The sequence below is a fragment of the Rutilus rutilus genome (assembly GCF_951802725.1).
Source record: "Rutilus rutilus genome assembly, chromosome: 1".
NCBI lineage: Eukaryota > Metazoa > Chordata > Actinopteri > Cypriniformes > Leuciscidae > Rutilus > Rutilus rutilus.
This window is the reverse complement of record NC_140209.1, coordinates 32,425,489-32,440,112: the sequence shown is the minus strand read 5'-3', so window position 1 is coordinate 32,440,112 and position 14,624 is coordinate 32,425,489. Positions and strand designations below refer to the sequence as shown.

At 39.0% G+C, this 14,624-nt stretch overlaps 1 protein-coding gene across 1 annotated transcript; it reads left to right on the top strand.

Moving 5' to 3' along the window:
- Window positions 1–700: 700 nt before the first annotated feature.
- On the top strand, window positions 701–14,365 carry LOC311293050 (uncharacterized protein). The gene is made up of 9 exons (XM_084413049.1): window positions 701–1,138; window positions 1,283–1,419; window positions 1,510–1,621; window positions 2,924–3,118; window positions 11,072–12,102; window positions 12,202–12,271; window positions 12,348–12,522; window positions 13,615–13,777; window positions 13,873–14,365. The coding sequence occupies exons 1-8, from the start codon at window positions 889–891 to the stop codon at window positions 13,775–13,777; spliced, it is 2,133 nt and encodes a 710-aa protein (XP_084269175.1). The 5' UTR covers window positions 701–888; the 3' UTR covers window positions 13,873–14,365.
- The last annotated feature ends 259 nt before the right edge of the window (window positions 14,366–14,624 follow it).

Here is a 14,624-nt window from a genome sequence, read left to right as displayed (position 1 = left end):
CATGAACTAACAATGAATACGTCTACAGCGTATATTAATCTTAGTAATAATTAAGTTCATAATTAACATTTACTAATACATTTTTAAGATCAAAAGTTCCATCTGTTAGTTAATGCGCTGTGATCAAGATGTTATTTTTGTAATGAAATATGTTATTTATTTATAATGAAAATTTCTCATTCACAGACAAAAATGGTCTAATTAATTGTTGTGTCCTCTAACTTTTCTTTTTTAATTCAATTCTAATTTCACCCCCAAACTTGTGCACAATAACAAAAATGTTAGATTTTTTTAAGCTTTATGATAATTTAAAGTAACACTTAAGTTTAGTTGCTTATTAGTATGCATTTTACTAGGTTATTGGCTGTTTATTAGTATTTATAAAGCACATATTAATGCCTTATTCTGCATGATCATATTCTACATCCCTTAATCCAACCCAATACCTAAACCTAACAACTACCTTACAAACCAATAATAAGCCGTAAGTAGGAGTTTATTAAGGCAAAAGTCGTAGTTAATAGTGAGATTTGGACCCTAATCTAAAGTGTGGCCGAATTTAATGGCCCTAAGTTTGACAAGCCTTTTCACTGGGAAAATATATCCATTTCATGCCTTTAAAAAGTGGTTTGTTTGCCAAACCTCCTGAAGTAAAAAGAGACAACTGCATTCCTATGGACTATAGGACAGGCGCCTCTACACGGTGGTTTACGGTAATTCATCCCATGATCCTTTACTGCCAAACGCTATGCTTTGTTTCTATCTTCATAAATAGTAAAGGTAACATACCGCCATTGTTTGATTGAGGTATAACTAAACATCTGTAGTAAAACATTCATTGAGCTATCGGGTCGAAGGACGAGTATTTATTAAAGTTCCCCGTAAACAATGGACATCATGAATACCACTGAATACCAAAAACAGTTAACATCCATAATGGAAACGTTGGCGAAAACAGCTGTTGTGGAATTAAGCAAACTTTTCGAGGAAAATTCGACTTTCCTGCGACTAGAGATCTCGCGATTTACAAGCGAAAATGAATCTCTGAAAAAGAAATGTCATTTTCTGGAGAGTGAACTTCAATCTGCTCGGAAAACCGCTGGAAAGATGAACGGGACAAAAGCACCGGGACTTACAGGTAATATTTAAGATGTTTACTTTTTCTGAGTCATATATCTGTAGATATACTGATGTTGATAACCTAAAGACTGGAGGTTCAAACATCCACGTTGTGCCCCTGTCTATATACCCGCCTAATAATGAATGTCCACATGTTCAACAGACACTGGACATCGCCCTGCCATTGACAATGTCTTCGGTAAGGAATGGTGCATGAACCTCTGGAGACACGAGGAGTCAAAGCTTGGGGAGCAGGAGGACGACGACACACACCTGGAGCCTGCGGTCATCATAGGAGAGGTTGGTCTCTCTCATGCTGCTGTATGATTAAGTATATGGAGATCAAAACAAATGTCAGCAAGTTCCCTTTTTTTATTTTCAACCCTTTAGCCAGTAAATTTGCTGGAAGAGGAGCCTGACATGATTATGATCAAAGAGGAGGCATTTGAAGATTGCTCTTCAGAAAGAATTGAGGAAGACCAAGATAATCAAAGTGTGAAAGGTATGCCGTGAGAGAACTTTTTGTCTTGTGTAGTTATTTGGTCATCACCTCTTCTGATGTGCAAGAGTTATTACATCACAGCTGACCTCATACACATACATTGTAAACTCTTGTCCCCCAGTTTCACAGACATGGCTTAAGCCTAGTCCCTGACTAAAATGCATTATTGAGCGGTTTTAACTGAAAGAAACTTGCACTGATTTGTATTCAGATACGTCAGTGCCATTGTTTTGTCTCATGATGCACACCAGTAATGTTTTTTTCTAAGGTATGTTTATAAAAGCTACTTAAATATCCTAATCCTGGCTTAATCTAAGCCCTGTTTGTGAAACCAGGCCTATGTTTTAAATGATTTATTACCATGTAAAGGGTTAATAGATAGTAAATGACTGTACCATCATGAAACCCTACTTTTGTAGACTGCAAAAGTTGTGGCTATATATTTGGAAAGATAACACTGAAACCCTGTTTACAACTGGTATTAAGATGCGTTTTGGTCGATTACAAGTGGACGACACTAAATGCAGATGTAAACGGGGTCTAAAACGTTTTGAGCTTGTCCACTTTTGACCACTTCCAGATTGCTTTTGCAGTGTAAACGCTCATGTGGTCGAATGTGTTCGAACAGCCACAAAAGACGCCTGCTCTCCGCATACTGACCTAACGCGTAAACATTCTGGGAAGTGCACTAGCCAGATGGATTTAAACTTTGTTGACTGAAGACCCAAGTTTGGTTTAAAGATGGAAAAACGTATCAAGCACAATGTTTTCTCACCATTCCTGATTTCTAAAGCCCGACTGGCTCTAGTTGGATGGCGTCTGGGTTTCTTGGGCCGATTCAGCATGTTGAAGCGCCGTCTGGCCGTCGGTGAGAGAGAGAACTCTGATTGGCTGTCCAGCTTAGTGAATGAGTCAGTGCATGAGAATAATAGCAAAACAGCGAGCAAAGAAGTCGAAACGGTACGGATAGAAGGAATTTTATGTCATCTTACCTGAGTGTTCCTGGGCGAATATTTTAATAACAGGAGCGCACTGGAATAAAGAAAGTGATCAGATTCAGCAGGATTGAAATTCAAAACGGTTAGCACACGCTGCTTTGTTTATTGTTTGTGTATCTGCAGCGTCGGTTTCCCTTTATAAATGACGAATAGACGAATAGATCTGCAGAAATAGACAGTTAAATAGACATTTACACGCATGCTAGTTGACACTCGGCTGTAGTTCTATCTGTGGGTTCCAGTGCCGCTTTTTTGGTTTAAGCTAAGTACTTATAGATGCAATGCTCTTTTTAACCCCCTACAGGCACAATTCAAGAGGAAATCAAAAGAATTCTCCCAGAGTTGGACAGTAACAAAGTTCATAATGTGGTCAATCATCTGTCATTTGTGGTGGGTGTGGAGAAGTCCGAGGACCTTTCCTTAGTAGAGGTGTCAGATCTTCAGGACCTTCTGGAGCCAATACAATGTCGAAAACTAGTCAAAACATTCAAACAAAGAGGTAAGAAACAAACTTAAAAACCTGTTGTCCTCATAACACCTCTGTGTGGTGTTGTCGTGTCTTGCTTTTTAATTTTCTTGCCCACTTTAAAGGATTAGGGCAGGGTTCCTCATATCTTGCCCTGGAGAGTTTAGCGCCAACCCTTATCAAACACACCTGTGCAAGCTAATCAAGGTCTTTAGGATCACTAGACAATCACAGGTAGTTTGATCAGGGTTTGAGCTAAACTCTGAAGAGCATTGGCCCACCAGGACTGGATTTGGGTGTTTGCACAGTGTCACTATTGCCACTTTTGCATGAAAGAGTCTCTCAGAACCAACCAGTGTGCGCACTGAATTGAGAGACTGACAATAGCTCCTTCCACACAGTTTTTACTTGTAAATTATCCGTTAATTACCGTTTAGAAATCATGTGTGGACAGGATCTTTTAAAAAATACTGGTAAATCAGTTCTGTAACTGTAACTTTGCCAGTAAATCAGTTTGATACCAGTAAATGAAATGCTGCTATGTGTGAGCCAATATAAATGTGTGGTAGATGGACGTCTGATAGTTGTGTTGCGCCTCGCACTTGAGTGACTATATTGCGTACTATAGTAACTGCAGTAATATAGTAACTATTGTGAGCAAAAACACGTTCTGTGTGATCATCCCCTCTTACGCCTGTCACTCAAATTGGACGGCAATCTAAAGCACTTCTCATCCAGGTGGATAAGGAAAACACAGCAGTGTTCAATCTTAATTTCTGATGAGTGACATGACATCACAGCTTAACGGTAATCATTTGAGAAAGGGACTGTTGACCTACAGATGTGGCCTTTGAAAACACACTTTCCCACCCCAGGGTTCTTCACAACAAGACCTGTCCAAATCGATTTTTTTTTTTTTTGAGAAAAGCTTACAGGCACATTTGGTCATCCAACCTACCTTCAAATTCAGCTAATGGGTTTAAAGTGGGGTTGCAGGTATTTCTTGGGGGTGCATCTCTTATGTCTTTGTCACAGAATTGGGGTGGGTGTGTAATTGTCTCGGATGTGATAATGGGGAATGCAATTTCGTCAAAGGACTGTTTATGCTGTTTGAATGCTCAAATTGCCAAATCTCCCCCATTTACACCTGGCATTAATGGCGCTTTTCCACTGCATGGTACGGCTCGGTACGGTTCGACTGGGCGCGGAACGGTTCGGCTCGCTTCGCTTTTCCACTGCGTGGTACGACTCGACTCGGTACGGCACGGTTCGCTTTAGCTCGGTTGCTTTTCCACTGCAGTTAGTACAGCTTCAAAGTGGGTGGGACTGATCATTATAGTTGCGCCGCCTCTACTGCCATGACATCATCGTAAACGCGCCACATTTCAAACGCACAACACAGGAACAATGGAGCCTATCTTCTTTTTTCAAGCAAGTACTTTAAAAACAGGTGCTACAGCGTTGGCTGTTGTCTACTGGCTATTTAAATCTAGCAGGTTTAGTGTCTCGTGTCGCAAATACAATGACGCTGGTAGTGACGATTCTGTCTAACCAATCAGTGATCTGCAGTGTTTTCACGTCACATTTTAGTATCGGTACGGTACGCTTGGAACCTCAACAGACCAGGTACCATTTAAAGCGAGCCGAAGCGAGCCGTACCATGCAGTGGAAAAGCGCCATAAGATGAGCCTTGGGTTATCGATCATAAGTGGTCAGTGCTAAATATAGGTGTCGATGTGGCCCAAAACAACATTGCATTTGTGGCCCTGTTTACACCTGGTATTATGATGTGTTTTCATGGACTCTAGCGGACAACACTGACTAAATACAGGTATAAACGGGATCTAAGTTAGTTTGTAAGAAGCGTAATGGCTTTTTTCATTCAATCTTATTTGTGCTCCACACTTGGCGCTCTGGCGAAAGTGATGAAGAGTGTGGCGACATGTAAGGGGAGGGTCTTTGTGGTAATGTGTCTCGGCTGAGCTGACCAATTGTGATCGGATCGGATCACTGAAAACACATCTTAATACTAGGTGGAAGCAGGTATTATGCATTATATTATATGTGTTCTTGGTAGCAACAAAAGAACACCTTATCAACCAACGCACTCAAACAAGAGTTTAAAAACTTTGCTGGTTTGAAATGTAAAGCACATCCGACGTGTCTTAATACAGATACTAAAATACACCCCAAATACAGTTCAAAATAAAGTTTTACCAAATAACTTAATTCTGCTTGAAATGTCACATTTGTGCCTACATTGACATTGACATATACTGTATTTGGGGTGCGTTTTGGTGTGATTGAATGCACTCACAAAGTTAGATTCTCTCCCCTTGAAATCTGATACATGTGGTCAGAATAGACTCATTTGATGGGATCACTTATACTTTTAGCATTTATGTAAAGTGATACAACAAGAATAGTTTTTTTAAAACTACCTTGGTAATAGCCATGGCATGGGAATTTAAGTGCATTTTATGGCCATTCATTTGGTTGTCTGTATTTAGAACAATATAAGCTGTATGTTTTTTCAGGTGTCATGTCTGCAGACTCCTCACCTTCAATGGCCTGCGCTTTCAATCGGCAATCGTTCAAGAAAATTAAATCCAGTCCTGATCACGCTGCTTCAGCAGATTTACCATCACAGACAGACCAAACTCACAGCTCACTAGCCAAGATTTCGACATCTGATCAAACATCTATGTTTTCAACGTCAACGGTTTCACCCATTTCACCCCAATGTTCTTCAGTGATGTTTCCATTTGATTTGAAACTGACAGAAACTCCAAACACTTCAAGTTCCGAGCATCATGTTTTTCGGTCTATTCATCAGGGGGTGATTCTACCTGATGTGTGTTTAAATCCAGTTTCCATGAAAAAGGAGGAAAAACTGTACCTAGAATCAGCTGGAAAGGACAGGAGACCGAGGCCAGAACGCTTTGCTGTGCTTCTGTTTAAGACCCTAGTACCACATGAAGTTTACAGGGGCTGGTCAGGTGCTGTCAACTATGACGGCTCCAGGGGAAAAAATGCGCTACCCAACAACCTGCGGAAAGCAATATCAGAAATAGTTCGCCGGAAATTCCCCAACCCTACACCCCGCGACTGGAAGATGATAAGGGATCGGCTTAATGAACTTCTCCGTACTAAACGACTCACTTTCCCCCTTTTTTAAAGCCTTTGCTCTGTACCTCAAACTTAGTAGGCTACAGAAATATCTGCAGAATTCACTAGGTTAGTAAACTTGCTAATACTTAGCAAACTGATGACGTTAACCTGCTGTCATGTCTACAAAGCTATAAATAATAATAAAACAAATTATATATAGTATTAAATTTGTGGTCTTACTGTATGTCCTTATGTCCTACAGTTTTGGTGTAATATAGTGGTGCAGGTATGACGTCACTTTGTTGGCCAATCGGCGGTTCGCATCACACTGGTTCCCTTGACAAAAACCCAATAGGATTTTCCCATGGGCTTTTGGATTATCACAAAAAACAAGCTCTGTGATCAACAAAAGTTTATGAAACTTGCACGTTTTATTCATCAAGATAATGATTTTTTTTTTTTTTTTATGAATTTTGAAGCCTAAATGCAGTCGCCAGAAGTAAAAAGCTAAAGGTAGGCTATAAACGGACTACACCACGATCGCTCGACTTCAACGTCACCACCACTAAACTTCTGACAACTCTTTCAGTTTTTATCTAAAAACATTTTCTCTGAAAGTTTTAGTTAGAATAGTTTATAAGAGCACAATTATAAGCATAACGATTCTGTAAAAGCGGACTGAGTTTACCTGTTCGGCGTGATGTTTAATCTCCCTGACAGCCTCTGTAGGCATTTAGCCACTTGTTAGCAGCCGACTTTTTCGAGACACGCAACAGCTTAAATAAATCACAAGTAAATACTGATGTATTTTATGTCGTAGAGTAAAACGTGAAAGTGTCTAGAGCTTGTGTTCACCACAGACCTTATTTCAGCCATTTCATTGGGCCCCCTTAGTCAAAAGTGATGCTTAATCTGTAGTCCGTTTATAGCCTACCTACCTTTAGCTTTTTACTTCTGGCGACTGCATTTAGGCTTCAAAATTCATAAAAGCTGTGTTTATCTGTGAAAATTACCTTGATGAATAAAATGTGCAAGTATCATAAACTTTTGTTGATCACAGAGCTTTTTTTGTGATAATCCAAAAGCCCATGGGAAAATCCTATTGGGTTTTTGTCAAGGGAACCAGTGTGATGCTAACTGCCGATTGGCCAACAAAGTGACGTCATTTGCGGGGAAATGTGTGCAATAGCTCTGTGCCCCCTGTACTCAGTCCAACTTTTACCCCCACTAGGGATGCCTTTGTTTCCACCATTTCGCCTCTAAAAATGTCCATTGATTTGCAAACGAGGAACCATGTCTTGAAATATGTAGAATTCTGGACTAAAACTAAAGTGGGTTATGTTCCCTGGAGTTGTGTAGTAGAGAGTATAAAGTAGTTCATCATCGAGTTTCTGTATATTTTGTTTGATGTTTACATTGTGAGAATATTATTACTATAATATTTTAGTTTTTTTGTTTTTGTAAATTCACTGTTAACACTGTAAACGTAGTCAAGTCAAGTATATTTGTATAGCGCTTTTCACAATACAGATTGTATCAAAGCAGCTTCACAGTATTAAATTAAAATAATACAACAAGGTTTGTTTCAAGTGGAATTTATTGATTGATAAAATAAAATAAAATATTCCCAACTGAGCAAGCCAAAGGCAACAGTGGCAAGGAACCGAAAAACTCCATCAAGTGACCTAATGGTGTCCTAAAACTCCATCAGGTGACCTAATGGAGAAAAAAAAACCATGGGAGAACCCAGGCTCAGTCGGGGGCCAGTTCTCCTCTGGCGTTTATGAACTAGAGGCCGGATTGTAATTTGAACTGTAAGATTAAAAATATTATATAAATGCCTGGCCGAAAAGATGCGTCTTTAATCTAGATTTAAACTGGGAGAGCGAGTCTGAGCAACGAACACTATCAGGAAGACTATTCCAGAGTTTTGGAGCTAAATGTGAAAATGCTCTAGCCTGGTAATACCAGACTCTGCTACTTCACTTTGCTTCGTAGACAGAGTCTGGAATAGCATAATAGAGAAGTGTTTTCTCTCTCGCGGGGGGCGCTTGTCTGAAGTTTAAAATCATTGGTTACCCGTAAGCCAATCACATAACGTTTGATTATGGCGTGTGTTATGCGCATGCTCAGCCGCATCTAACTTCCACTGTAAATGCATGTATGATGCGAAAACTAAACCATTGAGCGAAATACCGGAGTGAACATGGCTGTGAAGGACTTTTGCAGATTATGTGAAGTAAATCTACGCATCCACGGTACAATCAGCGTCTACGTCACGGCTCTCAGCCCGCCCTCTGTTCGTTGATTGGCCCGGCTGTTTTCAGGCCGGTGGAAAACTGAAAGATAGGCTGCTATCTCAGACTGACTACAGGAGCGAAATGAAATTAGCGGAAGTAGGAAGTCTGACGTAGTCAGGCTAAAAATGCTCTCCCTCCTTTGGTGGATCTGGATATCCTAGGTATGACCAAAAGCCTCGAATTTAGTGATCTTAAAGAGCGCGATGGATTATAGGGCGATAGAAGATCCATTAAATAGACTGGAGCTAAGCCGTTTAGGGCTTTATAAGTCAGTAGCAATACCTTGTAATTAATACGGAACTTTATAGGTAACCAATGTAGTGATGATAAAATCGGTGTTATATGATCATATTTTCTTGATCTAGTAAGAACTCTAGCGGCTGCATTTTGGACTGACTGTAGCTTGTTTATTGAGGATGCAGGACAACCAGCTAATAAAGCATTACAGTAATCTAGTCTCAAGGTCATGAATGCATGAACTAACTTTTCTGCATCAGAAACTGATAGCATATTACGTAGCTTAGCAATGTTTCTAAGGTGGAAAAAGGCTGTTTTTGTAACATATGAAATATGATTTTCAAAAGACAGGTTACAGTCGAGTATAACACCCAGGTCTTTTACTGTAGAGGATAAAGTAACAGGACATCCTACGATGTTAAAGTTGTATTGTAAGAGGTTTTGTGGGCGTTTTTTTGAACCGATAAGTATTACCTCTGTCTTGTCTGGATTTAATAAAAGAAAATTGCGCGTCATCCAGTCTTTTATATCTATATTTATATACGTAGTCTGTTGTATTAGTGGTTGTTACAATTCATATCACCAAATTTGGAAAACATAATAGTTTAATTGTCAAATCTGATGAATTTGAATCTTTTGTTAATGTTCAGTAAATGACTTCTATTCAGGAAATGAAAATCATTTTTTGGGTTGGAGCAGTGAAAAAATAAAACATAACTGCAAATGTATACATATTTTCCCCAATTTTCTGATTTTGCTATTGCCACATTTATTGTTGTAATACAGCCAATGAAATAATTCTAAAGTATTAACTGACAGTGCCGTTTTGGGAAAAATGTGGTATCCCATGTGTTTAAATAACGGATTTGTCAATGTTGAGGAGTAACTAACTAAAATACAAAGTTGGTGTTTTTGTTGTATTTGGTGTAATTTTACCTGTTTAAGTTTTAAACCGTCATGCTTATTTTAATTGTTTATTCATTCAAAACCCCTAATTGTTTTTGTGCCTGGAAAAAACTGTGATTGAATTAGAAATTCTATAATTGGATATTTTTATTTTACAATATATTTCCCAACACCGACTGAGACATGCGCTGCGTCCGAAATCGCATACTGGTTGATTCGGTACTTCTCCGCGACCATTGAAATGTACACTCTATATAATACGGATGTACTACATCCACCATGTTGTCACGTGTTAGTCATGTTGTTAGCATCCGCCACGGCACTTCCATTTGTAAATCTCCTTCCGTGGCACCTCAAAATCTCTTCGGTAGTAGTAGGTCATCTGGGGACCAAATACTATGTATTTGGACATACTACTCTTTTGACGTACTGTTTTTCGCATACTATAGTATTCGTTTTCGGACGCAGTGCTTCTGTCCTCTAACATGACTGCCCTCTGTTGATATGGTCTCTTCTAACATTGCATGATATTGCATTGAATCTGGACAGGACCTGTTTCTTTTTCACATGTTTTCAAAAGGCCACATCTGTATTCTCTTGAAAGCTTGTATAGAATTAGCCTAAATAACTTGCATTTCATGATATTATAGACTATGCAAATTTATTCGGATTTCAAAACAATGGATCTCATCGACTAACTGTGTTCACAAATTTGTGCATCAAGTTTGCGTGCAAACATTTTCATAAACAAATTATGATTCATCAGTAAGTTGTTCACTCAAATGTATTCTAAATTTACAAAAAAATTAGGAACAACAACAAAATTTTGCTTGTACGCTAAAAAAAAATCACATACTCTGGCTGGGGCTATAAATGTGTTCAGATGAAATAAGAAAAGGCATAAAAACACAGATATGCATAGGTCTGTAATCTGGGTCTGTATAAGAAGTGTTTGTGTTTGAACTGGTTTTGAGGATGGCACACTTGGCATTGCTCAAGGGTATTATTGCGTGTGCTCTCAGGTGTTAGTATTTCTTTAGAGAGCATTATATGTTCGCTGAGACGGACAAAAGGCTGTAAAGGAAAGGATGTGTGGAGAGCCTTTACAAGGAAGATGGTTTGGGTGTGTTTTATGGTAATTATTAACCTTGGGCACACGGTTGCTCATTTAGAATACTCCAAGTTCATTCATGTTGGAACAAAATTAAGAACAAATTCACATTTTGTGAATTATGCTGAATTTATTCCTGAAAAGTTATCCTGTGGTATAAATATGAATAATCCACACAACTGTTGGTGAATGAGACCCAGCACATTATAGCAAAGTTTTACTGATAAATGATTGTTGAGAGGCCTCTGAAGAAGGTACTTTGTTGGCTCTTCAATCTATTTCAATTTCTCTGTATCTCTTTCCATGATTTTTTTTACCAAGAATCCAATGGACAAGTGGATGGAACACCTAACGAGATGACACTCACTCCATTATCTTCAAACGAGTCCCTTCTTGAACAACCCATGAACAACCCCTTCATTCCTCACTATCCTATTAAGTCCAACTGGGTCAGAAGTTTCCAGGTTCCTTGGGACCGCATGTCAGCAGCTCTCGTTCATGCAACGTCCACTGGAGAGAGGGCTCGACCTGGACCAAGAAGGGAATTTGTTAGGATTGTTGTGGCAGCCATGCAAGTCCACTGTCCAAACCCTAACTTAGCCGCCTGTGGAGAAGTGGCACGAAGCATCGTGACTACATACCCCCTGACATTTGGAGACATTTCTGAGGAAGGAGAACAACTAGGAAATGGCTTCAGTTGCCTACAAAGACAACTAAAAACTAGGGTAGAACATGTGAATAGAGACGTTTTGGAACACCGGATTCGTCGACCTAGAAGGCCAACAGCGAAGAGAGCTGGACAACAGGACAGCTACTCTGGGAAAAAAGTCAGATGTAAAGTGGACAGTTACGGATGCATTAATTGGCAGCCTACCTCCGTCCCAGAAGGAGAGACTTCAGATTCTCTTGAAATGAAGAGGAAGGTTGCGGCAGAGATTTTTCAGTCTGCAGGCCCAAGGGCTTCAGAGTTGCCCAACGTAGATGACTTAATGCAGCAGACTTATGTTTACCAGCGCCACATGATCAACTCGTGCCCCCCTCCTACCATCAGTGAGATAGAAGCGAATTGGCCATTCCTGTTCACCGAAAGAGGCCTCTGCAGGCACTTCAAAACCCTGACTGGGATTGACATCAGAAGCCGCTTTAGCGAAACCCTTGTTGTTAAAGCCAACAGAATATTGAACTACTTCACTAGTCAGAGGCTGAAGTGGAATGAAGAAGTCCAGAGTATCCTCAGTGAGATCGACGACGACCCCAATGCAGCAAACAGTAACAGGACTGCCATATCAGCCATCCTGTTAATGATGAAATACTTTAAGGAAAAGGACAACTCTGTGTTCATCTTAGCAGATGTCAGTAACTATGAAGTGTTAATAGTTCAACTAAAGTTTTGAAGGGGTTTTGACAAAAGCTGAGTGTTAAGATGTTCTCATTTTTGTTTTGTTTTCAAGGAAACTGCTACCAAGATGTCCATCGAAAATGAAATGAGCTTACCGGCAACGCCTCGGCTCATCATGCTCGGTAAAACATCGCTACGCTAATCTCATTAGTTTGTACTTGGATATAGATATGTTTACACTGATTCTTTATTTTTCAGGTGATACATTGCTGACTTCGTCCAAGTGGTTTATCAGTATTGAGGGCAGAGTAACACATTCTATAGACAACCAGCTGGACTTTGCTGCGGCATTGTCAGTGTTCTTTGGGTGCTTCTACGTTTTTAATATCGAGTACCAGGAGTCAGCCAGTGCCACCCTAGAGCTCATTCAGAGGTGAGTTTTGAGGACATTTGTACAAGTTTTCTTTTGGTATTGTACTTATGTTTCTTTTAGATCAGAAATGCGTCCAATTATGGAAGTAAAATGGGTTGCGAATGCAGTTTCATGATGGCTAACTACTAAGCTTATTGGTTTGTGTTAATAAATTATACATCATTCACCAGACACTTTATTATACTGTGACACTGGCAACACTAAGATAAACTGACTTGCAGTGCATGGTAATATACTAATTTAATAGGATTAAGCCCTATTCGGACGGGACTAGTTTTCCAAGCATAGTTTGAGTTATAATTCTTTCACTCGGCGTCTGTGATTTCATGTACCGATTCGGCTGGCACTAACACCTCTGTATTTATTACAGAGGTGGGAGTGTGTTTTCTAGACATGAGTGTCACAAAAGGTCATCTGCTGCGCTTACATGCATAAAATATATGTTTTTAATGAATTACTTATTGGTATAACTTTGATTTATTATTAAAACTTTATTTAAATAAACTTCATATAAGTTTATAGAAGTGGCTCTTTATAATAAACCCACATAAGTGAGCAGAGAAATCTAGACAAGTATCTTACCTGACACTGATATTAACATTGGCAGTCTTTGCAATTTCCCTGATTTGGCTCTATTTATTAATTTTATTATTAGATTATTTTTTTCTTCGGGGACCATCCATGACCATCCATGTTGAAATTAAATGAAAGCATAAGTAAGATTGGTGCACAAACCTAGCTCAGGTTGGTCAAAAACACACACAGAGAAGCGTTAGTATAATACAATATCGGCAATCACAGACATTCGCATTTGCATTCGCATGGGATTAGATATTTCCCAGAGGACTGTTGACTTTAAAATCGCTAAGTATATCTGTGAAACACTCATTTTTCTAACTTCCCCCTGAAAAAACTAGTCCGGTCCGAATAGGGCTTTAGATAAACAAGGTCCCTGTTTTGGGTATCCTGCAACTTCTGTAAGATAACAAACTTCTTTCGTTAAAACCCTATAAACAGTGTTTCAGTGAATGACATGGTTGTAGCCCTTGTGAAATTGATGTTTTTTCTAAAAATGCATCTGCTTTTCTTCAGGTTCTTCGTAAGGATTAATCCGGAGGGGACTAAATGTACCTCAAAATCAGGTACAAGCCGAAGGACAGGTTCAGCTGTCCAAAGGAAACCCCAAAGCTTTAATACCCGTGTGGCTACATTTATGCAGAGGCTTTCAGAATTTGAGTGGAAAAAGACAAATTAAGTAAGTGTGAGCAGTTTGATCAAGAACATTTTTTTTTATATGAGGGTTATGAGTTGTTGTTTTTTTAACACTGAGATCAATTTAATCTGTTTCAGCATTGTCTTCATCCTGGCTCTACACTGACTACAACTACCACCATTAGTTGTGTGATAATTTAAACTCTAACTTCTTTTTTACTTCGTTACTTGTACGATTCTATTTCAATGTTGCTGGAATGTTTGTATTATAAATATTTTATTACGTTCATTTAAGTCTTTCATGCAACAATAAAACTTGTATCCACTGATGTGTTTTTCTAGGGAATAATATAATTGCTGTGATACTATAATGTTGTTACTACTTTTCTTACTTTATACAATAGTAGATTACAGCATTGGCTCTATTGTGTATTGTTTACTGTAAATATGTAATTGAAACTGTAACAGTAATTACTGTAATTAATTACAGTAACTTACTGGTAACAACTGAAAAGTCTTAACAATGTACCTTTGAAAGTGCAATTAAATTTACTGAGACTGTTTTGTAAATAAAACTATGGAAAACGAGAAAAAATAAACCTATGGAAGATGTTCTGCACATGGACCCAGTAAAACAGTGCTTTATTTCAATCCTGTATTCCTAGTAATGTGAAACATGTACCATAAACCATAAAATGTGGTAAAAGCTATGGGCTTAATATTTGCCTTCCAGAGCAGAAATTGGGGATAGATAGACCTACCTCAAAGAAGTGACTGACTGAGATCAAATCTAGGAACCAGAATATAAATGAGTTGGGTGGGCTCCTTTGACGTGGACCAGGAAGCAACCAATAAGATCACCCCAGCAACGCCCTGGCTACCATTCACAT

What these genes read in the sequence shown, in the direction of transcription:
- LOC311293050 (XM_084413049.1), top strand. Translation starts at nt 889, where the DNA reads ATGGACATCATGAATACCACTGAATACCAAAAACAGTTAACATCCATA. An exon ending in AGATAATCAAAGTGTGAAAG is followed by an intron (nt 1,622 to 2,923) that starts GTATGCCGTGAG and finishes AACCCCCTACAG; the next exon opens with GCACAATTCAAGAGGAAATC. An exon ending in CAAAACATTCAAACAAAGAG is followed by an intron (nt 3,119 to 11,071) that starts GTAAGAAACAAA and finishes TTTTTTACCAAG; the next exon opens with AATCCAATGGACAAGTGGAT.